This window comes from Silene latifolia, chromosome X (assembly GCF_048544455.1).
Source record: "Silene latifolia isolate original U9 population chromosome X, ASM4854445v1, whole genome shotgun sequence".
Lineage (NCBI taxonomy): Eukaryota > Viridiplantae > Streptophyta > Magnoliopsida > Caryophyllales > Caryophyllaceae > Silene > Silene latifolia.
Genome location: NC_133537.1, coordinates 169,179,819 through 169,205,700, shown reverse-complemented (window position 1 = coordinate 169,205,700; position 25,882 = coordinate 169,179,819). Strand labels below are relative to the sequence as shown.

The 25,882-nt window shown below is 35.3% G+C and overlaps 1 protein-coding gene and 2 long non-coding RNA genes across 3 annotated transcripts; 1 reads left to right on the top strand and 2 right to left on the bottom strand.

Moving 5' to 3' along the window:
- Positions 1-3,286: 3,286 nt before the first annotated feature.
- On the top strand, positions 3,287-7,169 carry LOC141621637 (uncharacterized). Its single transcript, XR_012532525.1, has 5 exons — positions 3,287-3,727; positions 4,154-4,222; positions 4,602-4,704; positions 5,006-5,083; positions 6,769-7,169. It is a non-coding gene; the product is annotated as an uncharacterized LOC141621637 (long non-coding RNA).
- LOC141621639 (uncharacterized) lies at positions 5,577-6,776 on the bottom strand. Its single transcript, XR_012532526.1, has 4 exons — positions 6,659-6,776; positions 6,301-6,412; positions 6,160-6,197; positions 5,577-5,772 (listed from the first exon to the last, which is right to left on the bottom strand). It is a non-coding gene; the product is annotated as an uncharacterized LOC141621639 (long non-coding RNA).
- A 13,512-nt stretch (positions 7,170-20,681) lies between the features above and the next one.
- On the bottom strand, positions 20,682-21,236 carry LOC141618717 (uncharacterized). Its single transcript, XM_074435800.1, has one exon. It carries the CDS (start codon positions 21,234-21,236, stop codon positions 20,682-20,684), a length of 555 nt encoding a protein of 184 aa, XP_074291901.1.
- Positions 21,237-25,882: the final 4,646 nt, after the last annotated feature.

Here is a 25,882-nt window from a genome sequence, read left to right as displayed (position 1 = left end):
TAACTTGCGAGATTATTATAGTTGTTCGATTCACTGAATGTTTCTTCATGCTTCACTTTCTTTATCATAGCTGGATTTTTTAGCTGAAATAGAAACTTCAAGCATTTGATGAACATCCCAAATTATGTCAAGAATTTGGCATTAAAGATGGTAGTTGTTACCAGTTTAATCACGAAGAACGAAGCTTATGTAAGATTACTTGTGTAATTGTGTAAATAGTCGAGATTTCTCATGCGTTTCTCATTATTCTTACCCTATCATTTATTTTTCTCAAGATTTTTCCACCCACCTATAAAATTATGGGAAAAATTATTAAAATTAATGTTTACTACAAAGTTAGCATAGTACGGAGTTCCGTTTTACTTGCAAATCATTGTTCATAGAAGAATTTTGTTGATTAGAGATATATGTACTAAAATGACCTATGATTTGTATAAATGTCGCATAACTATGTCGAAAGTTTTTTGAATCAAACATACAAGTTTTGTTAACTTTAGGAGAATGCTAGCCTAGCAAATCAGTGTCCTTGAAACTCCACTCAATCTGGTAAAGACAATAATATTAGGACAATCACCTTGGAATAGTTTATGGAAAATAAAGTTCTCAAGAAGATCGATCAACTCATTTTATTTTTTGAGGCAGAACAACCCTCTTGGAGTTTTATTACTACATACCAAAAAGTTAGGACTAAAACTATCAACGTGTGGCTTTAAGATGAAGCTTTTTATTTGTGTTAGTTTCATCTCTCTTATCAGACATAATAAATATTAATACAATATTCATAATACCATTAATTAAGGCTCTAATAAGATTATGTTTTTAGTAAGAGTTTTAATCATCATAGAATTTGTTTATCCTCTACTATAAATAAATATGGGGGCTGATTTATATCGACGACGTTTTAGTAAATATCGACGACGTTTTTCATAAAAAAGACGATGACTGCCCTTTTGACTTTCTCTCTCTAAAAAAATTTCTCTCAAACTCAACTAAATTAAAAACAAAAAACAACAACAATTAACAATATGTCAGCCTAATTAGTTCATGACATTAATTTTGTAAATAACATATTGTTAATTGTTTGCGTAAATCTGAAATTTTTACCCCCAAGATTGAACCATGGACCAAACTTTGAGATCTAACGTTCAACCATGGACCAAACGTTGGAAATCAACGTTTGCCGTGGTCCAAACGTGGGAAACCAACGTTGGCCGTGGTCCAAACGTTGGAATCCCACGTTTGGCCACGGAGAATTTTTTTTTTTTTTTTTTTTTTTTTTTTTAAAAAAAAATTTAAAAAAAAAAAAAAAAAAATTCTCCGTGGCCAAACAACCAATTCCCACGTTCAGCCACGGATGAACGTTGCATTCCAACGTTACACCCACGGCCAACAACCATTTCCAACGTTTGGCCGCGGTTTCGCCCTAAAAACCGTACAAATTCACTCCCAATCCAATTAACAACAACAAATTTCGACTCAAAAATCAATCCCAATCAACTATATTTCGCAAACAACATATAACAATACCAAAATTTACATAATAACAACTAATTAACATGAATTTTAATCGAAAAACTAACAAATTCTACACTAATTCAATTAATTTAAATAAAAAGTTAACACATAACCTAATTTACTAACTAATTCAATTCTAAAACAAAATCCAATCAATTTAATCAATCAACAATAACAATAAAGGAAATAAAACTATTTAATTTCATAGTTTAATTCAATTAGTTTCAATTTCTAAACTAATTTAACAAAAAAAAAAAAAAACACACTTACTTGGCAACGTGGGAGGCAGCAGTGTGGTGGCGGTGGAGGCGGCAAGGTCGGCGTGGTGGTGGCAGCAGTGTGGTGGCGGTATGGTTGTGGTGGCAGTGTGGTGGTGGTGTTGAGTGTTGGTGGAAGTTGGAGGTTGAGTAGAGAGAATAGAGAGAATAGGGAGAATGGCTAGTGAGAGATGAGGGACAGTGAGCGTCTTTTTTATGAAAAACGTCGTCGACGTTTACTAAAACGTCGTCGATATTAACGAATCCGGATAAATATTCTTACTCATTCTCCTTCCTTTCATCATACATACCTTTGGTTATATACTCTTTTTTATATGCTTTGTACGTGATATTATGGTCATGCTGATATGCATGAACCAAACTTTCTTATTAGAGCCAATTAATTAATTATAAGTTATAATTATACTCCCTATGTCCCGGTCATTTGTATCATACGGAGTATTCCATTTCATTTGTATCATATTCCATTCTTGGGGTGTCTCAATCAGTTGTTATCCTTTTTATTTTAAGAATGAATTTGATGAGCAATTTGATCATTCATACACAATTTAATCCACTTGCATTGTCATTTAGTAATTGGTCATCTCCTCTTTCCTTAGTCTTTGTGCCAAAATAAAAGAACAACAATTGAAGGAAACGGAGGGAGTAATAATTACACTTTCGTATACCATTACGCCTATTATAATTTTTCATGATGAGGACTTACTCCATTTGATAATGTATTTTCCTCTTAAATGTATAATTAAGTTTACCACCACTTAATGGCATTTTTGTCGCTCAAGCTTGACACTACAACTCTACAAGCAATATTAAAGAGTTCTTATTCAACGTTGTCTTTATTGCTCATCACCATAGCGTAATAGTGTTGTTTAAACTTTAAATCCATATAACTTTAAATGTCAATATTATGGTTCTTTTCGATGTGCAAAAAACGGGTATATTAACTCATGCGCTTTGATTTTTAAAAGACAAGAAATTAAACCTCAAGTTAAAAAAGAGTTTTCTACATTTAAGAGGAAGAGGTTGAGTCTAAGACTAAACTAGTGTTACACCCGTGAAAAATCACGGGGTTGTGTTCTTCTTTTTTTGTAAGAAGATGATGAATTATATTTGTTAGATCATAAGATATCTTATCTATTACATACGTTAACTTTTTTTAAAAATGTTAAGAATAAAAATTATGATAACTTAAACGAAAATTTTAATAGTTAGTCCTTATCTTAGCTAAAGCAATTAAATACACGTTCAAATAAATTTTGATGTGTTTTGAGCAAAATCATTTAATGTTTTAAGGAATGAAAAATGAACTAATTTCAATTGTTCTTATTTTGCAGTATTTGGTTGATCTCAACTCGAGGAATATGATAAAGGACATTAGACCGTTTAAGAAAGAGTTAGATAAGCGAATTATATACTTCAAAAATGAGAATATTAAGATGTTTTAATTATAAATGATTAAAATTAAGAAAACTAAATACAGTATTGGGAAAGAAATCAAAGTTTAATATACAAAATAACATGCAAATACACGGGTGATTTGTATCACACATTCACACCCATAGCCATAGGCCATAACACGACACTCCCAAATTCCCAATACCCCATCCTCATTTTAAACCCTTTAACCAAAAAAAATCCTCATTTTTATCGCCGACATCATCAACGATCCAACTCCGATCCAAACACCGTCGTTGATCATCTCGATCGTACTCACCATCATCCTCCTTTTTCAGATATATGAAATTGCACTTATAACCTCCTTTTTCAGATATATGAAATTGCACTTATAACCGTCGAAATGGCTGCTGAAACCGAAACCATTTTGATCCTGAAATTGCAAAAATTATCAGATTATTCACAAAGAGTTGCAGATAGAGTATGTGGTTGAAGTTACAAATGAGAAGAGATGAAATTTTGTGACATGCAATGAATGGGTAAGTGATGCTTATTTATTCACCTTTTTTTATTTGAATTATGTGATGATTGTTTGCTGTACTTCGATAATTTTATAGATTTTTCGATGATTCAGTTAATTATTCGTAAATTAGGTTTTAATTTCGGCATGATTTGATGTTGATTTTGTTTAACCGTAGAATTATAGGAGGAATATGTAATGCAATTTGATGATTTTATTGATCTTGCATTAGACGGTGTTGTTTTAGGTTTTGATTATGCCTCTGATGATTGATATGAGTGATTTAGTATTTACTCTCACAAAGCTCCTTAATAAGTCACTAAGAGTTTAGCTATCAATTTGCTTGGAAAATCAATGTTGTGTATTAGCATATTGTTCATTTTATATTTGAACTCCAATATTTGTCATTGAAAATACTCTTTATTTTAATTGATCCTAATTACAGGAGAGTAAGTGACCGCCAAGGATTCATTGGCGGTGCTGGAGAAACTGAGCTTGAGATCCAACGTCGAAGGTTATTTTCTTTCCCGCAACCTGTTAGCTTATTAGTTTTCGTTACGGTTATTTTCCTTCCTAACGTGTTAGCTTATTAGTTTTCCGTAAGGGTTTTAGGTATGTTACTTAGTTTTCCAATGACGTTTTCGAATATGGTTTCTTATGTTTTGTATTCTGAATTTTATGAGGTAATGGTTATTATGACTAAATTTGATGGCGACCTAGTTAAAGAACTGATGTAGTGTACTATCTAATGGAAACCCGTATATCCTCTCTTATTCTCAAACTTTTTCCTTTGTCGTAAACCGATGTTTGTTGCTAGTTGCTACATTGGCCATGTTCAATGGAATGGAGTAATCCATTAACTAATGCTAATATTTGTCTCATGTATTGTGAAGGTTAATGGTTACCAATGTACTGGAGATGGATCTTCCAATATCTGAGGGAATCCTGTCCTCAAGAGGAAAACTGGAACCTGGAAAGCATGTCACTTCATTCTAGGTAAATGAGACAACTTAATACTGTGAGCGTCTTGCTTATTATGGTATTGCAACTAATATTGTCAGTAACCTCACCATGATTTACTTCATTGTAATTTCTGAATCATTACTACTATGACTCTTAAACTGAGGTGGTGGTCTTTAAGCTACATTACTCGACCTGTAACTTGATTCTGTTATTCGGTGGTCTGGCTGACATGATATTGACGGTTAATGTCCCTAGTTAGACTTTGAGGCTTTGATGTCTAAAGTTATTCTCTACCATTAATTATTGCCTTTCAAATTCTGAGATGTTTTTACAGAGAAACTTGCCGATGACTGGGACTGTGCTTCAAATTTATACGCCCTCCGCTCGTTGGATCGCTCTTTTGTTTTTCCTGGTAAATCATCATTAATGCTACTTTTCTTTGCTTTTATTATGTTTCCCCCAATGTTGGCCATTGTTCATTAATTGCTTAGTGTGTCTTTGTATTCTTGATTATGTAGAAATCAGAATAACTCATTGAAAATTAACAAATCTAAAAAATGATTGTAGTTTTAGACTAACAAAGTATATGAAGAAAAATAAGAAATATAGACACTCTGATATGGACAAACTGATAAGAAGCACTAATAAAAAATTCGTAGCAACTGATTATGTTTTTGCCCGAGTTTTAATCGTGGTTTGTTTGTAAAGAGCTTTTTTTACTCGTATTTTGCTCATTTATTTTACTGAATAAAGAAATCAGATTAACTCATTATTGAAAAATAACAAATCTAAAAACTGAATAAAGTTTCAGACTCACTATATTTTTGCCTAAGTTTTAATCGTGTTTTGTTTGTAAAGAGCGGTTGTTTACTCATTTATTTTACTGAATAAAGAAATACGAATAACATTATTGAAAACTAACAAACCTAAATAGTGAATCAAGTTTCAGGCTGACCATGTGATTGATAATTGAAAAAAAAAAAAAGTAAAAAAAAGAATGGAATTATTCATGACATACTTCAGCATCAAGGAGACTCCGTATCATGGGATGTAGCAGTAACATTTACTCCCTCATATTCATAATTTTCTTTCTCTTCCCTTCTGAACAAAAAAAATAAGAAAATAATTTTAGACGACAAAAAACACCATGCCACTAATACCAAAAAAAGGAAAATATATACTCCGTAGTAAATACTTCCTCCATTCTCATATATCAACCCATTTGATTAAAATATACCATTAATATATTCAACAAATGGGTAGATCATATAAGAATGAAGGAAGTACTAAATAGGATGGAGTATGATAAACACGGTGTATAATTGAAAGTGTTAAAAGGAAACAACTACAAATAATGGGCTATATAATAAAAACATAAACAGTTGAGTTCTCCAAAGTTGTAAAATACCTGCAGCTATTGAATATGTTTAGGATAGAAAAAGTAAATATTATAAGGAGACAAAAGAAGCTTCCAAAATTTTAAATTACCTGCTGCTACATGGAAATTCAAGTGGGGTAATTTAGACCTGCAAGTGATGAGAACGAAGGCCACACATAGTTGATTAGTTGCAACCAAAAATGTTATAAATGATTTTAGAAGAGAAAAATTATGGCATGTATGATACTTACATAATTGGTAAAAGTAACAAATCCAGGGAATGGTAATGAAGTTTGGCTTTGAATTATTTTTGTCCTACCTTTATGGAAACGAAGGCAATAAGTTGGCTAGAGCTTCAATTTTCTACAAAGTTTTTTCATGACCAGTCATTATTCACTACATCTGTTCAAGTTGGCTTTAAAAACGTAAAGGAAAATGACAACTCTTTACCACTTTCAATAAACATTAGTGAATCATAGTTATGTTACCATTAGTGAATAAAAAACTGATATAAACATAAATGGAAAAAAAAATTCAAATATACTCAATAATAAATTTCAAATATAAAACCATCTATTAAAAGCTGAAAAGAAAAAATAATGCACGTACCTCTGAATCTTCAAATAAAAGTTCAATGCCTCCAATCTTCTTATCTTCATTCTTGTTTTTAGATTGAAATTTGACGAATGAAAAATGCAATGATGAATGGGTTTTTACAGAAATTAGAAGACGAAAGAGGAGAAGAAAGAGGTTGATGGGTTGAAATTTTCGAGCAACATTGAGAAAGTAAATGGTCTTTTGGAAGACAAATTGATTGGGTGGCTGGTTGAGCAAAATTGATAATTACTCCGTACATAAAGATTAGAGTTTTGGGAAGAGCGTGATTGGCTGTTGGTTGAGGCAATGGTTGTTTAATTGGCTGTTGGTTGAGGCAATGGTCTTGTAAAACTTGTTTACACTTGTTTGTAATTAATGGGCTGTTTCACAAACATTTATTGTAATGTTTAATTAATTGTCAGATAGCTTTACACGTTTAATTATAGGAGGCTGACATGGCTACTATTTTACACGGGATTGGCTCAAAAAAACTGATTTTGTGAGATTGATTGAGAGAGCTTGTAGAGCATAATACTCATTCCACATTGCGCCACGTCAGCAGAAATACAAGATTCTTTTATATATATAATGATAGTATTCTATTCATGTTTAGCAAGCTGACAATCAATCTAAGTTTACCAAGAGAATACAAAAACTTATATTGCCCGAGTACAAATCCACGGAAAAAATATTAGTGAAGTTTGAATTAAGTCTTTACTTAAGTGAGCCTTAATATTTGTAATATTTTTTTTAATGTAATTTAACAACCGTTTATAGAACATAATATTATAAGTGGCCCGTGCATCGCACGGGCATTAAATCTAGTCTATCTATATTAATAAAGGAAGCTTTTTTCGAGCGATTACAGAGAGTCCAATTCTAAAAAACTACTAAATATGTATTAAAAATAATTACAAGACCCAATGTTTAGTTAGTATTCTTATAGTACAAAAACTCTCACGTAAATATTTATCTTCTAATAAACAATAATCATTTTTTAATAAATTAAAGTTTAAGTATAAATAAGAGTTTTATTAGACTACAAACAATTAGCATTGCCAACCTCGCATATAAATATGGTTATCAATCGACTTATCGATTGATTGAGTTTGTTAACTTTTCCTTTTCTGATTTAGTTTTTTGTTTGGATAAAACCTACAATATTTGTAGTTAAAATTATACATGTGCTTTAATTTACATTATTTTTAATTGCTTTGCTTATTTGTAGGTTTTTGGCTTTCACCAAAATGGCCGTATACACAAATTCAGGTATATAATACTACCTAGCTTTAAATAGTTGCATGCCCCAGTATATATATGATATATATGATGCATAATTATGTTCTTTAACTTTTGTTATGTTGATTGAGTACAGATTCATTATTGATTACATGTCCCAGTATATATGATATATATGATGCATAATTTATTTTCGTAATAATTTTGTGGGTTTAGTCCATTTATACTAATACATATTTTCTTCTTGCACAGTTACTTATAATCATGGTTCATGGATGTAGCAATAACAAAGGTTAAAGAAGGTCATTTTTTTCCCATCAATTGTAAACTGGTTTTTGCCTTTAACCACTGTATTCATTGGTAGGATTTTTTCTTATTTTTTACTCTTTTGTACTCCGTAGGTATCATTCGATTGCTTTTTTAATAGGGTAGGCATATATTCACGGGGGAGATGTACTCCCACTGGAATTATAACCCACTTACCTAAAATACCCTTTTAGACAAAAACTCTGTCGTTTGACTTTTATAAATGTGAGGGGCTAAGCTGGCAAAGGCCCAATAAATCCCGTGTTGCAGTTCATTTACCCCGTTTATTTATGCCGGCCTGCCCTTTTAATATTCCTTATCTATGCTATTACAATTAGTTAGGACTTAGAAGTAGAGTTTATACTCCTCTCAAAAGCCTAACATAACACTGGGTATTAGTATAGAATATTGAATTGGATTATTTGGTTTTTGTCCCGTTTTTTATTCGTATAATGAGAGAAGATTAAAAAGTGTGAGTATCTCAAGAGCACAACCACTCAAAACTACTATCTTTCTCATTATGAACTCCCTTACAATCGTTGCTCTAGCGCAAAATATACTATACCGTACACGATTAAAGTAATCTTCTGTGCAAAGACCAAAGTCATGTCTTGCATTTAGTCTTACCTTAAATCATGTCTAATTGTAGATATATCAAACAATTTGTATCTTGATGAACTCCAGTTGACAAGAGTATTATAAACACAAGGTTAAACGGGCATGTATGTGTAATGAAGTTGTTATAGCATTATCTATTTTGATACTATTAGGATATCTATAGGTATAAAAACTTGATATATCTTAGTATAATATTCTCCTCATTCAATAAATTTGTTTACCTATAAGTTTATCTTTTAACATGATATTTTTGCAATATTTTTAGTCAAATGTCAATATAGATGGAAACGTACGAAATACTTGATTTCGATAGAAACTACTCCATATATCGCATGGGCAAGTCACCACATACTTATTCTGATCTAATTTTTATTTGAACATAAACTTGAGGAATTTGATATATGAATTATCTTCCTTGAGGATGTACTTCCATCCAACTCTTCCAGAATATTTTTAAGCGATATTAAAGTCTCTAACTTTTGTGAAATATTAAAGTAAATTTTAAATAAATTTTTAAACCTTCAGAAAATAAACTACATGAATCAAAGTAGGAATGAAACTATATCAACAGAAAGCAAAACAAAACACAACCAATTAATTAACAATACTTATGAATACTTCAATTACCAGAAATACAAACTTATAAGAAACCAACTCTATACACTTATTAGAAACTACGGAGTACCACTTAACATAGTAATCATAAGATTAGATTTGCAATGATTAAATTATTATCTAGATGTTCACACGCATGGTAGTTAGAGTAAAGTTTGATGATAAAATTAAGCTGTTAAGGTTTAAGCTAATCCTATATTTTTCTTTGCTTTTGAGTTGAGGTAAACTTGAGTGATGAATCAATTTTACACCCAAAAGGACACAACTATTATAGAGTATATAAATCAGTTTAGTATATGATTAAACTCTAAACATGAGCTTATAATCTTATGAAACATAAAAATGTAAAAGTGTTAGTAGACAATAGTAAACGATTGAATCTTATTTACTTTGCAGGGTAATAATTTATGTTCAGAGCTCACCTTATTTTTATGCCTATTCACTGAATATAAAATTTATCATTTTTTGTTCAATAATGTTTACGCAGAATACGGTAATGAAAAAGGTTAATACGCAATTTTTGTCCAGTTGTACGTTGTGTCATATAAATCTTACTATTTGTAACTCTGTTGCTCTTAATCGTTGATGTAGATCAGTTTGATGCATGCATACTGCCATGCAATATGGTTATGGTTTTATGGTTGATCAAGAGGCTCACATATTTTAAAAGGAACATATACTAAAGATACACATTAATAAGCTAATTAAAGAAAGATTGTTGTGATATTATCATGAAAATTTGATGTATAAATTAATATTTACCATAATTAGTAAAATATTCTCAACAATGTTTCTATAATTAGCTTATTAACGTGTGTCCGTAGAACATGACACACGTTAGAAAAATCGACACTATGAATCTAAGACATGGTCTATTCAAATACTACACTAAAATTGAATTAAAAGATGAGTAGTCAACCGGAAAAAACAAGATATCAAGTTAACTTAACAAAAGCTATCTCCTAAAGTACGCCAATGACGAAAAGTTGACACTTATTTTAATTGAAAATGGGTTTTGGTCGTGTTAGGCAAACATGCTTAAATTTTAGGGTGTGTTTAGTGAACAAAAGAAAATTATAGGTAGCTTTACACAAAAGTCAAAACATATAAATAGTAGGTAATGTGTTGCTAAAAAAAAAATTAAGTAAACTACAAAGAGTTTTTCGTATCTGATCTATAAGTTCATAAAAGTTAAGCTAATATAAGTTCAATTCTGTTCAGCTTTTATATGTTCAAAAAAGTTTTAACTCTTATGAGTTCAGAAAAATTAAGCTTTTATAAATTCAGTCGGCACTTATAAGTTCAGTTCAAAAAAATTGGCTCTTACAATTCAATTAAGAAAAGTTAAACTCCTATAAGTTCAGTTAAGTTCTGCTCAACCAAATTAAGTCCAAAACTAGAGCCTAGATGAGTAAAAGTAATTTTAGGTAAATTTCCTCGATTATTTCACTCAGTATTTGGCAAATGGATATCCTCAACAATGATTTAAGCTCTTAGAATTCTACATTTAGGCCCGTGCATCGCACGAGTATTAAATCTAGTATATATATAAAAGAGGCTTTTTTCAGGCATTGTGAGAGACTCCAATTTTATTAAATCACTTATTTAATTTTTCGATATTAATATCTACAATTATATCTCAACAACTATATATTTATTTATTTATCAAAACAAAACAAATTTTTATCAAAACAAAACAAATTTTATCTTATTGAGATGATAGAGTTGCATTGGTTACAAATATCATCGCTTCTTCTTTAAAACCTTTAGCTTATCCTCAAGACAAGTTTGTTCTATTGTTAGGAATTTATGCCTTGAATTTGTGTCGAAGACGGATTATTAGCTAACGCAAGAAGAACAAGAAAAGACGAGGACAGCAAGATTAGTGACTTGTGCGAAGTCCTGCATTTGCGTAATGCTCCATGAGTACTTTGGTTTCGTACGTTGATGAGTTGCTTAGGCTTAAGTGTGTTATGGCAAGTTGGTCACGTTCTTTGCCTTGCACTTTTGGTTCTAATTTGGTTTACTTGCTTTGTCTTTTAGTCTTTGTATAGAATTAGGAAATTAGTATAATTTTCTAATTGTCTTTGTTTCCTAATTAGACTAGATCTTTTATTTAGGGTGGAATAAATCTATATAAAGGCCCTAATATTAGTCTAGGTTAATTAAGGAGGTGGAGATAGTATTTGTGAGCACAATCTTATGAGAGTCGATTTGTGAGGTTCCCTCCAGGAGGAAGCTTCAGTTTGTTCCGGGCTCAAGTAGATTGGCGTTCGTCTGAATTTGGAGATCGAAGGAGTCTGTTCGGATCTTGGCGGCCTCAAGATCGTTTGTCCTTCATCTCGTTTGGGTAGTCTCTTTTGTCTCTTTGAGATTACTATTTTGTTGGTAGAATAAGGTATACTTTTGGCTCATATTGAGCGTGTGTATACCGGTCTACTTTTGTACTATTATCTCCACAATAGTGAATTTGCTCTCCTTCAGGGTGGACATAGCCAGTTATTTTACTGGTGAACCACGTATATCTGTGTGTCACTTTATTTGTTATTCGCTATTATTTTGTTCTTATCACCCTAATCAACTAACTATTGGGTAACGGGACGCCTCCGTTACAACAATTGGTATCAGAGCCCAAGGTTCGACTTGGGCTAGACACGAGGATGCATCAGTAGGCCCAAGACTTGAAGTTGTACACTGTAAGGCATGGAACTCCTAGCTTGGGGTGAGTCCTTGAGCAGACCCGGTCCAGGGTTAAATGGATTAAAGGCGTCATAGGTCTTGCGGGACAAAAGACCATTTGTGTACTAGAACTGTTGATCAGGTGGACCCTTATCAGATTGGGTGCCACAAGTCTGGTGGATCCTTTCCAGGTTGGATGTCAGAGACCGTTTGTGTTCTAGGACTTCTGAGGTGACGGACCCGGTCCAGGGTATATTGGATGCAGAGGATGTTCGATATGCATATGTAGCAAATCCCCAAGAAGGGCACATGGATGACTCCTGGTAGCATGGTGTGTCGGCTAAGGGGAGAATTATCAAGACTTGTGATGTTTCGGGTGTCTAGAAGTTGGGGTTGTAGAGTGGGGGAGTTCTCCATGGAGGTCAAGGTCCGAGTCAAGATGATGGTCCTTGGTTTAAGGGGAGGATTGTTAGGATGCAAACCTTGTCCCACATCGGTAGAATAAAGATGAAAGCTCATCTTTATAAGTGTCCAGAAAATATAATAGTACGAGGCCTTTTGGGAAGGAGCCCAAGAGTAAATCCGTGAGGGCTTGGCCCAAAGCGGACAATATCGTACTATTATGAGTTGTGGACACGGTGCAGCAGAGGCCCAACATGGGATATTCACGCTTCCGCACAACAATTGGTATCAGAGCTAGAGTTCTGATTTGGGATCTGCTTCCGCTGTAATTGTCTTTTAGGCGTTAATTTGGGTTTGTTGAACTATGGGTGAAAAGATTTTGGGAGTGAATATTTTGAAAGTTGACATACTTTTGGGTTTGGTGAGTTTGTGTAAGGAGGGTAGTGTTGACGGTAAGGTGGAGTTTACTACTATACAGGTCAAGCTAATGGATCCTCAAGACAAATTTACATTTGTTTTTTGCGTCTCAGTGAGGCGGTCCGGGCTCTAGGTGGAGCTATTTGAGTTCTTGAAAAAGAGCCGTTGGGATCTCGTAGGGGGTCATCTGAAACTTCGACGGGAGTTTGTTCTATGGAGCTTTTGGGTTAGACTTGTTAGTCTAACAATTTGCATCTTTGATGGAGATGATTTGTGCTCGCATAGAATGTTGTTTTTGGTTTCGACTTGGGTATTTGTTGCCTTGGTGTAGGCATGTTGGTAGTGTTCGCGACACTTTCTTTTGTACCCAGGTGAGACTTTTGTTTTGTTCATGGCATTTGTGTCTTTTTATGGGCAGTTTGGTACGACGGTACATTTGGCCATGATGTTTGGAGGAGATTTTGTTTTGGAATCTAGTGTGTGTTTGTTTTGGGTACACCGTTCCATCATTAGTGACATTGGATATCTCATATATTTGTGTTGGCATTTGGTAGCTTTTGCCCTCTGCGGAGTTTGCTACGTTTGGCCTTCCTATGGCTATGAAGATATATGGTACTTGGTACGTTTGGTAGTCGCAGCTTGCTACATTTGGTACTTCGTATATTTGGTCACGTTTGTTGCACACATGGTTCGTTTGTCCGTTTTGTGGGTTGTGTTCAAGTCAGAGTGGAGACTACCGGGGCAGGTAGTGATTTGAGGATCGATCCTGTTGAAGCTGATTTGGTTTTTTTTGTTCTTTCTTGGTTTGGTTCGTGTTTGGATAATTCAAGTCAAGGTGTTCTATTGTTAGGAATTTATGCCTTGAATTTGTGTCGAAGACGGATTATTAGCTAACGCAAGAAGAACAAGAAAAGACGAGGACAGCAAGATTAGTGACTTGTGCGAAGTCCTGCATTTGCGTAATGCTCCATGAGTACTTTGGTTTCGTACGTTGATGAGTTGCTTAGGCTTAAGTGTGTTATGGCAAGTTGGTCACGTTCTTTGCCTTGCACTTTTGGTTCTAATTTGGTTTACTTGCTTTGTCTTTTAGTCTTTGTATAGAATTAGGAAATTAGTATAATTTTCTAATTGTCTTTGTTTCCTAATTAGACTAGATCTTTTATTTAGGGTGGAATAAATCTATATAAAGGCCCTAATATTAGTCTAGGTTAATTAAGGAGGTGGAGATAGTATTTGTGAGCACAATCTTATGAGAGTCGATTTGTGAGGTTCCCTCCAGGAGGAAGCTTCAGTTTGTTCCGGGCTCAAGTAGATTGGCGTTCGTCTGAATTTGGAGATCGAAGGAGTCTATTCGGATCTTGGCGGCCTCAAGATCGTTTGTCCTTCATCTCGTTTGGGTAGTCTCTTTTGTCTCTTTGAGATTACTATTTTGTTGGTAGAATAAGGTATACTTTTGGCTCATATTGAGCGTGTGTATACCGGTCTACTTTTGTACTATTATCTCCACAATAGTGAATTTGCTCTCCTTCAGGGTGGACGTAGCCAGTTATTTTACTGGTGAACCACGTATATCTGTGTGTCACTTTATTTGTTATTCGCTATTATTTTGTTCTTATCACCCTAATCAACTAACTATTGGGTAACGGGACGCCTCCGTTACAACAATATCAAATATAGATAAACGCAACTTAAAACCAAGGCACGCACCTGAGGACGGACTCTTCTCGGCCGATAACGCCTCAAGTTTGCAGCTCATCCGCATTAGCAATACCAGAACATCAGAATTCATATGTAACAGAGTCCACCAATCATTTTTCTATGTACTCTGATCTGCAAGCTCAAGCACGTCTCAACCCTACTCACCGTCTTATTTGGCAAAACTCAATGCTAGGAATTAGCAACAGCCGATCCAGAGTTCATATGTAATAGGAGCATAAGCCAACAAGAAAGAGGAACATGTGCATTATCCAAGAGAATGGAATTATATGAATGGCTTAGGGGCATCAATTGATCACATCCAACATAGCCGATGTTCTAGCTTCAGCCTGGGCCTCACTTCACATCATGTAGTGAAATAAGAAAATAGATACTCCGGTGCAAGTTATGAGTCAACCAAAAAACATATCTCAACAACACAAGCTACTACAAGCCACGGTAAATCTAATGTTTTTGTCATTGATATGTTGTAAGTGCACAATATAGAACAACGAACAACACTAAGATGGGTAAAATTCACTCCACTTCTGCCATTATCATGCATATACATACGTAAAAGATTTGTATTCGGAAAATTGTTATCATTATCACACTACATAAACTTGTGCACCATCAGAGTCCACTGAATATAGAATAGATATAAAAACAACTAATTTCTATTTAAAGTTTGATGACGTTATTTTCCCCAACTTCAGTGTAGCCACGCAAGAATGCGGATTTTTTTTTCTGCGAGTTAACAGTTGAAAATAAAATAAATACAAATTCTAGAATAAGACGGCCTTATGGCGTGACACGACAGGACTCCATAATAATACTGTTGGGACAACAGGGGAGTCTAAATAATATTTGAGTTAATATATGGTCATCCAAATCTTCAATTGTTGTTGTTGTTGCTATACCGCCACCGTCGTCGTTCATCTTTTGTGTTGTTTTGAGGTCTTCTGTGTATGATTTGAGTATTACGTCAACTATATATATATGGAATTTGAACTGTGGATTATCATAGCTTCAAATAATTTTCAATTACAGAACTCGAGTTTGACAAAAGCAAGATTGCTGCCAGTGTCTCCAACTTTAGTGTTGTATCCACCAACGAAGATCAGATTGCTGCCAATTTGGTGAAAAACGGTCCTCTTGCAAGTATGAGACTGCTCTCTGATATGAATATCTTTGATTTCTGTCTGTTATGTGAACTAGGGCCACACCTTGGGCAAGAGTGTCCTATAGTCGTCAGGATATTAGTGTATTGGTGAAGTTTAGAATTCCAGGTGGAAACCCGAAATCTTATAACTTATTCCAAGATTTAATCATAAAGCATTGTCATTTCACTATAGTGTGGATTGCACCATGAACCGTCTGTGTACCGTGTGTGAAGATTCGAAGCTTAGTTACTTAGTTGTTTACAACTCTCTCCGTCCCGGTCAATTGTTTATTTTTCCATTTTTTGGTATCTAAGGTAAACAAATGAACGGATGGAGGGAATAGAACACTTTAGGGATTAACTTAGTAATCCTCTCTCCGCATATTCTAAAGGAAAAAACTCACATAAAATTTTTAGGCTTCCAACTGATTTAGAGTAATTATGAGGTTACAAAATAGCGCTCATTTTCCCTTAGTTTTACCGGTCCCAATATTATTTAGTAAACAAATGATTGGGACGAAGGGAGTATTGTATTAAATAGTCTCAATACTGATGCGTATACGTAGCGGAAGACTTAATTGTTTTGTTTTTGAGTTTTTGTTGTGCAAAAGATAAAGGATATTTGTTTCGATTCCTTGAGAAGAGGTCGAAAACAATGGGATATTTGGTATCACTAGACCTATAGTGATAACAATGGGGAATTACTCGAAACGCGTCAAGCAACTCAATCTCAAACTGCGGAGCACGTCCTTAGTTTAAGGCAAGATTCGAAAGCCTCGACTCTTTGGAAAAAGATTGAAACCACCAAGTTTCTCTCTCTAAAATGTTTTTACTTCAACTTTTGATGCTTACAAATGAGGGAGGCTAGGTCCTTTTATAGGAAAAAGTCCTTGGCCTCCAAGCAAAGCATTAAATGCTAGTTGTAAGTTCTAGGATGATTAGATGCATAGAACTTACAACCTAGACCTTTTGTCAAATCTTATTCAAACTATGTTGAAAAATGCAAAAATATAAGCTAGGATTCCTCTCCCTTGGTGCCGCCACATTCGGCCCTTTCTCCCCTTGTTCCCATTTGATTTTCTTTTGTTCCCACACGGCATCAAGGGGTGTGCGGATCTCGAGCTTCAACCGCGCATAATACCTCTCTTTTACGTAAACCCATCCAATTTTCATGCATAAAAAATGTGTTCTTTGGGCCTGGTTTTGATTGGTGCTCTATGTCGAGCACAACTTCTTCCATGGGGTCCATATCCGCGTCATCTCCTCCTTCTTGAAAAGGAATTGCCCTCAATTCCTTGATTCCATCGTCGTCAATGTAAGGAGATAGATCCCCGACGTTGAAAGTGGCGTGTACCCCATACTCTCCGGGCAACTCGATCTTGTATGCGTTGTCGCCTACCTTTGATATTACCTTGTAGGGACCTTCTGCTCGCGGCATGAGTTTGTTCTTGCGTTTGTTCGGAAAACGCTCCTTCCTTAAGTGTAACCACACGAGGTCTCCTTCGTTGAAGGATCTTGGCTGGCGGGTTTTGTTTGCTTTGCGTTTGTACATTTCATTAATTTTCTCAATTCTTGCCCTGACTTGATCATGTAGTTTGATCATAGACTTCAATTTGGTTTCCGCATCCTTGTGTATGATTTCATCCTTGGGTAGGGGAATGAGGTCTAGTGGTAAATACGGGTTTATACCATATACGACCTCAAATGGGGAGTGCTTTGTTGCATAAGTTGGGGAGCGGTTATATGCGAACTCAGCGTGCGCGAGTTTCAAATCCCAATCTTTCTGAGTTTTACTCACGGACTTCGCAACATTGTTCCCAGAGTGCGGTTCGTGACCTCCGTTTGTCCGTCCGTCTGGGGGTGATGAGAAGTGCTGAACAAAAGCTTGGTTCCCACCCTTTTCCATAACGTTTTCCAGAAGTAGCTTAGGAATTTGGAATCTCGATCGGAGACGATTGTTCTTGGGATCCCGTGGAGTCGTAAGACTTCCCGAAAATACAAGTCCGCCACATTCTTTGGCGTCATCGGTTTGTGACAAAGGCGATAAAATGGGCCATCTTTGAGAATCGGTCGACTACTACCATGATCGCATCTTTGCCTCTCTGTGTTCGCGGTAACGCCACGATGAAATCCATGGATATATCTTCCCAAGGTCGGCACGGGATAGGTAATGGTACATACTCCCCAGGTTGGAATTTGCTTTTGGCCATGTGACATGTGATGCATTTTCGCACTATTGCTTGCACGTCTCCTTGCAATTGTGGCCAATAGAAATGTTCCTTGAGGATATCCACAGTCTTGTTTACTCCAAAATGTTCCCCAAGTCCACCTCCATGGGCTTCTCGAATAAGGAGTTCTCGGACCGGAAGTTTCGGGACACAAAGTCTGTTTCCTTTGAAAAGAAAACCGTCTTGCGTAATGAATTCTTCATGAGCCCCGTTCTCGCAAATCTTGAAGACTTCCCCAAAGTCGGGATCGTTCTCGTAGGATTCCTTGATGCCTCGAATCCCGATGTCGGATATCGAGCACCGTCAATAATGAGTATCGGCGCGAGAGAGCATCGGCCACCACGTTACTTTTGCCAGTCTTGTATTTGGAGGAGAAATGGAAGGATTGCAAAAATTCCACCCACTTGGCATGCCTTGAGTTCAACTTTTGTTGCCCATTGATATGTTTCAATGATTCGTGGTCCGAGTGCAGGATGAAATGACTCGGTCGGAGATAGTGACTCCAATGTTGTAGGGCCCTTACGATCGCATAGAATTCCTTGTCGTAAGTCGAGTAATTGAGCCCGGCCCCGTTCGTTTCTCGAGAAGTAAGCGATGGGTCGCTTTCCTTGCACTAACACGGCTCCAATTCCAACACCGCTTGCGTCACATTCGACTTCGAACGGGCGGGTGAAATCTGGGAGTGCCAACAATGGTGCCTCACAAAGTTTTTGGATAATCGTCTCGAATGCCCGTTGAGCAGCCGAGTCCATACGAAAGTTCCCTTCTTTGTACATTCAAGGATAGGGCTAGCGATGGTGCTGAAATCCCGAATGAACCTCCGATAGAATAAAGCAAGTCCGTGAAAGGATCGGACTTCTGTGATGACGATTTCGAATAGGCCACGATTTGATTGCCTCAATCTTGGATTGATCGACGGAGACTCCTTCCTTAGAAACCCTGTATCCAAGAAAGATAACGCTCTCGACTACGAACGAACACTTCTCCTTCTTACCATAGAGTTGTTGCTCCCGAAGTGTGTTGAACACCTTATGAAGATGTTGGAAGTGATCATCCTTGCTCTGACTGTAGATCAAGATGTCGTCCAAGTAAACGACTACAAATCTGCCTAGGAAAGGCTTGAGTATTTCGTTCATGAGTCGCATAAAGGTGCTTGGAGCGTTTGTCAAGCCGAATGGCATAACCGTCCACTCGTATAGCCCATGCTTAGTTTTAAACGTAGTTTTCCACTCGTCCCCTTCTCTCATCCGAATTTGATGATAGCCACTCCTCAAATCAACTTTAGAGAAGATCTCGGCTCCATGTAACTCATCGAGCATATCATCAAGCCTCGGAATTGGAAACCGATACTTGATAGTGATGTTGTTCACGGCTCGGCTATCGATGCACATTCGCCACGTTCCATCCTTCTTTGGAACAAGTAGCGTAGGAACGGCACATGGGCTCATGCTCTCGCGTACATAGCCTCGTTCCATTAACTCTTCGATTTGACGTTGTAACTCCTTGGTCTCCATCGGATTGCACCGATAGGCGGCTTTGTTTGGCAAAGGAGCTCCGGGCAGGAGGTCGATTTGGTGTTCGATCCCACGAATAGGTGGTAACCCAAATGGGTAGTTCCTCGGGGAAAACATCTTTGAACTCATCCAAGAGCGAGATTAATCGTCCATCCTTGCTTTCATTGCTAGAAGTCTCATTGACCACCATTAGGTAAACCTGGTTGCCATTGACGATAGCCTCGTACACTTCTTTCTCACTAGCAAGCATGGTCAGGCTGGTGGTCGTCCCACGCTTGGCACTCATAGAACGTACTTCACCTGGCGCCATTGGTTTTAAGACAATTCTTTTTCCCTTACTTACCAACTCGTACTCGTTGCTTCGACCGCGATGCACCACATCCCGGTCATACTGCCAAGGTCGTCCTAATAGGACATGACATGCATCCATTGGTACAACATCGCATAGGATGTCGTCGTCGTAAGATCCCATGGTCAGCGTTACCTTTACTTGCTTAGTGATTTTCACTTTATTCTCGTCATCGAGCCAATGCAGGGCGTAAGGTTTTGGGTGAGGTGTCGTGGGTAGTTTCAATTTCTCCACCATCTCCTTTGAGGCGACGTTGGTGCAACTGCCTCCGTCAATGATTAGGCTACACCATTTGTCCTTCACTTGGCATTTGGTGTGGAATATTTGACTTCGTTGCTCCGTTTCAATGGGCGATGTTTGAGCTTGCAGGGCTCGGAGAACCAAATTGCAATCATAGCTAGGAGCGACGTAATCTTCGGCGTTCCCGGCGGGTGCCTCTTCCTCATCTCCTTCTAAATTAAAAATACTCTTAGTTCTTTCCTCTTCTTCGAACAGTTCATCACGACATTTCACGGCCTCTCTTAGTGTGATGGTTCGCTGACTCGGGCACGCATTTTTGAAATGTCCAAACCCTTGACATTTAAAACACCGAATCTGCGTGGAGTTATTCTCCTTTGAGGCGGGTGGTTTGCTAGCAGCACTGGAGGTAGGAGTCATCTTGGGATCGGTGATGTTCCCCGTTGTGCTTGTCCTTGAGTTGTTCTCATTTTTCCAAGTCCGGCTATTCTCACCATAGGTGGTTGCCACCTTCGTCTTTCCTTGCGCCTCCACTTTGAGACACATACTACACAAGGTATCGAAATCGAGTAATTCAGAACTCGACAACATGGGCGATGTTGCGGTTTAGACCTCGTAGGAATCGCGCCATCCTTATGTCCTCATCTTCCACCAAGTCTCCCATTAAGGCCAGATTCTCAAATTCGTTGATGTACTCTAGGACACTCAGCCTTCCTTGGGCAAGATCGGTGATCTTACGATAGGTCGTGAGCCTATGCGTTGCGGGGACATATCTCTTCCGTAATTTTAGTTTAAGCACGTGCCATGATGTTATCTTTGCTTTTCCGGCTCGAACCCTCCTGGTCTTAAGGCTTTCATACCATAATGAAGCCCCATTTCTTAACTTCAAAATAGCGTACTTGCAGCACTGTTCATCATCGAGACCCTTAAAATCAAACATCCGGTCTATTTGTCTTTCCCATTCAAGATAAGTCTCGGGATCCGTGCCTCCTGTGAACTCGGGTAGTTCACTCATTTTGAACTCGTCAATGACTCGTTCACGTCTAGGATGCCATTTGGGATCGTGTTCTTGTAAATTCTTTAAGGCCTTTTGAAGATCCTTGAGAAAGTTTGGATCGTCGAAGTTCATGTTTGGTGATTGGGGTTTTGTGTTTTCGAAAAGAAGGAAGTTTTTTTTTTTTTTTTTTTTTTTTTTTTTTTTTTTTTTTGTCAGTGAACAGTACCGTGAACAGTACCGTGAACAGTGATTTTCGTTTTTTTTTTTTTTTTTTTTGTTCAATTCGTGCCTTCAAGATCCAATCGATTAAACCTCAACTTCCTTGCCGAGTTTAATCTTTGAACACCAAGCGCGTTGGATATTCAACTATCAACGGATTGGGACCTCCTTAGGACCGTCTTGATTTTTTTGGGGTGATCAAGAGCCGAAGCTCTGATACCATTTGATGCTTATACGTAGCGGAAGACTTAATTGTTTTGTTTTTGAGTTTTTGTTGTGCAAAAGATAAAGGATATTTGTTTCGATTCCTTGAGAAGAGGTCGAAAACAATGGGATATTTGGTATCACTAGACCTATAGTGATAACAATGGGGAATTACTCGAAACGCGTCAAGCAACTCAATCTCAAACTGCGGAGCACGTCCTTAGTTTAAGGCAAGATTCGAAAGCCTCGACTCTTTGGAAAAAGATTGAAACCACCAAGTTTCTCTCTCTAAAATGTTTTTACTTCAACTTTTGATGCTTACAAATGAGGGAGGCTAGGTCCTTTTATAGGAAAAAGTCCTTGGCCTCCAAGCAAAGCATTAAATGCTAGTTGTAAGTTCTAGGATGATTAGATGCATAGAACTTACAACCTAGACCTTTTGTCAAATCTTATTCAAACTATGTTGAAAAATGCAAAAATATAAGCTAGGATTCCTCTCCCTTGGTGCCGCCACATTCGGCCCTTTCTCCCCTTGTTCCCATTTGATTTTCTTTTGTTCCCACACGGCATCAAGGGGTGTGCGGATCTCGAGCTTCAACCGCGCATAATACCTCTCTTTTACGTAAACCCATCCAATTTTCATGCATAAAAAATGTGTTCTTTGGGCCTGGTTTTGATTGGTGCTCTATGTCGAGCACAACTTCTTCCATGGGGTCCATATCCGCGTCAAATACAATGCTGCATGACTTTTCTGTAATTTACGTAATTGTTGATGGAGACCGAGACTTTTGTCTATCTATCTAAATAGAAGTGAACGGAATATATTAAGAGTTTTACTTATCCTACACTACACTACTATGAAAATAGATATATTAAAGTGATATTAAAATCAGATACGATAAAAAATAAAAGATAAAGATTAATTATTTTGATTAAATTAAACTTTTGCGTATACCTATAATTACTTTGGAGCACCATTAAAACAAAGTTTCTATATGTAAACTCCCGAGTCCCAACTGACTCCTTCATCCATGTCCACCCATCCGTCTAAAATTTCCAAGACATAGCCTGGAATTTCTTTATTGCTTTCACTTTTATGAAATTAACAATAACTTTATCTTCCCTGAGTAATTGGTTTTTCGTACTCGAGTTTCCGACATGGCCGTTAATTACCAGCAATATGATGAATTTCGAAGACTTATGTTAGTATTTGTGTTGGCGTCAAGTGAATAGTGATGGTCGCATACTGGCGTGGTGCTTTAATGGGGATTTTATGATAATTACAAAAATCAAATGCTACTTAGGGGCAAAAAAAGTGACGTGTACACGTTTTTTTTGAGTTTATAAATTGTATACTTAGAGATAATTTAAAAATTATTCATTAGAACATCCTCTTATTCTAACAAATTGTGATTCCTATTCTTAGAATCCTTATATAAACCTTATTTGAGTAATTGAAATACAATTTTTATGTATAATTCAAAATGATATTAAAAAATCTAAACAATTAGAGGAAGAACAAATTTGAAACCCGTGCAACGCACGGGCACAAAATCTAGTATATATAATTAAAGGAGGCTTTTTTTTTTTTTTTTTTTTTTTTTTAATTATACTATTAGCATCCCCTATTTACTAAATGAATAGGCGAAACTCTCACTTTTCCCGCCTAAAAGATATTTCCTAGAATAATGCGTGGTAATTTTAACATATACGGTAGATGTGGACAAGATAAATTATAAATGGACATAATCTTTTGTACTTAATATTTATATCGTTTAATATTTCACATTCTGCACAAATTTATCTCCGATATTTTTAGGATAAGAAAATTCTTTTTAAATAATTTAATGATAAAAATTTAATGACTCTTTATGATAAGAAGCTGCGGCTAAAAAATATGGTATTGGTAAATATTTGTTAAAAATTCATTGACTTTTTATGATAAAAAATTGCAGCTAAAAAATATGTTATTAGTAAATATTTGTAAATTAACATCATTAATTTCTCGGTAAAAACAAAAACTCATTTTATTACTTCTTATGATCTAAATTTTTATTTATTTCTCCAATCAAAATACATTAAGGAGAAACATGAAAAATAAGTGAATTGTCAATAATACACTAGAAATTAAAACTCTATAAATACCGCGCATTTATTGCGCGGGATCTAAACTAGTTAGAATTAGGAGATTATTAACAATTTATTAATGCTTTTTTCCCTAATTATACTATTAGAATTATGAGATAATAATTATTTAAAAATTTATATTATAATTAGGAATATGATTTTCCTATTAGAAATGAGAATTAATTAACTATTTTACAATTTTATTATTAGATATATAACTAAAGGAGGCTTTTTTTTTTCTAATTATACTATTAGCATCAGAATTAGAATTAGGAGATTATTAACAATTTATTAAGGCTTTTTTTTCCTAATTATACTATTAGAATTAGGAGATAATAACTATTTAAAAATTTGTATTATAATTAGGAATATGATTTTCCTATTAGAAATGAGAATTAATTAATTATTTTACAATTTTATTATTAGAAACGGGAAATAAATTAATTATCTACAATTTATTACGTCGTTTGCAGGCTATCACGTACACCCGCGGGTTTACCTAGTGCGCACCGAAGGTAGCGGCTGCGGGTCCCCTTGTTACCCAAAAAAAAATTCATTAGTATTTGTTCATTTTTTATTAAATTAGAAGAAAAAAAACCTTTGATATATTTATAATATCCAATTTTATAACAACTTTCGATTAAAAAAATGAGGTATTATGAGCAATGTTTAATTAATGAAATTTCAATTTCAAATCGTTTCGGTTTCTCGGGGAGCAATGTTTATTGTTTTTGTTTTCTCACAAAGTCACAAATTCTTATTGCAGACGATAGAGACTAATGGTTACGGAGTATTTTTTTGAGCCAGCAAAGTCACGGCCCAGTTGTATCAGATTTTTACTCTATTGATACAGTGTTATGAAATATTATTATGTAATATTATATGGATGTCCATATGAGGATATTCTAGAGATATTATATTATGGAAATTCTACCCTATTGTGTGTGTATATATAAACCCCCTCATAATCAATCAATCAATATCTATCTATATTATTAAAGGAAACTTTTTTCGAGCGATTACAGAGAGTCCAACTTTTACAAACTACTCCAAACTATTCCAAATTATATAAAATAAATAAAATAAGATAAACTATATAAAATCAATAAAATAAAATAAGAATATTAGTAATTTAGTTATAAGAATTTGGTTAGGCGATTATAATTGAGAATAATTCTAATCTAAATCCAATATGTTTTCAAGTCATGCGTAAGAAGCTAAATTGCTACTCCCTCCTATTCGGGGTTTTCTTCACCTTTGATATGGGCACAAGATTTTAGGAGATGATTAAAGAATCAATAAAGGAAGATGGTGGGGTTTGTGGATTGGAGAGATGAATGAATAATTAGGAATCTACCTAGTATAAAAGCTAGGTTTTTTAAAGAGATTTTATTGGCCCCTTGATTTCAAGAAATGAAAATACTTTTTTTTGTAGGACCCCCCATGTTTATTAGTCTTTTAATTACTCTCTTTCTTCACTTTAATTAATTTAATCTTTTACCAACATAACTAAAGAAAAGGTTAATCATACAATTATTACGTGATATTAAATTTTAATCATATAATAAATTACATATATTATAATTTAATTTTATTATCGAATAACCAACAAAGAAATTTTATACAAGGAAATCTCAAGTATTTGTAATACATTTAGATTTAGATTATTTATATTCATTATAAAAAAACTCTTGAATACCCTTTTACTTAGTATATCAATTGAACAATTAATCATGTGAAATTATATATGCACAACTTGAAAACTTTAACACGGTATGTCTTTGTTATACAGCGTATCGTTCAAATATTAATAAAAAAACATTACAAGTAAGTATAAAAGGATCAAATGACATATTAAATAACATAATTGAAAAAGAAACCCGTGCATTTTGTGCACGGGTATAAAACTAGTTAAATAAGGAATTGTGAGTTAGGTGGGCTTTGGTGATAGGAGAGAGGGATGAATAAAATAAGAGTAAAAGTTGGGTGGAGTTTGGTAATAGGAGAGGGATGAATAAAATAAGAGTAAAAGTTTCCAAAATAAAAAAGGGGAAGAAAACCTGAATAATCCGTTTAAGGAAATAGGGACGAAAATCAATATCTATCTATATTAATAAAAGATGCTTTTTTCAAGCGATTACAGAGTCTCCAAGATTAGCGAAACACCTTGGCTTAAGAGATAATGCCTAATTAAAAAAAACAATTTAACTGATTAAAAAAACAAATAA

Excerpts from the sequence above, each read along its gene's own strand:
- LOC141618717 (XM_074435800.1), bottom strand. The coding sequence starts at position 21,236 with ATGAACTTCGACGATCCAAACTTTCTCAAGGATCTTCAAAAGGCCTTA.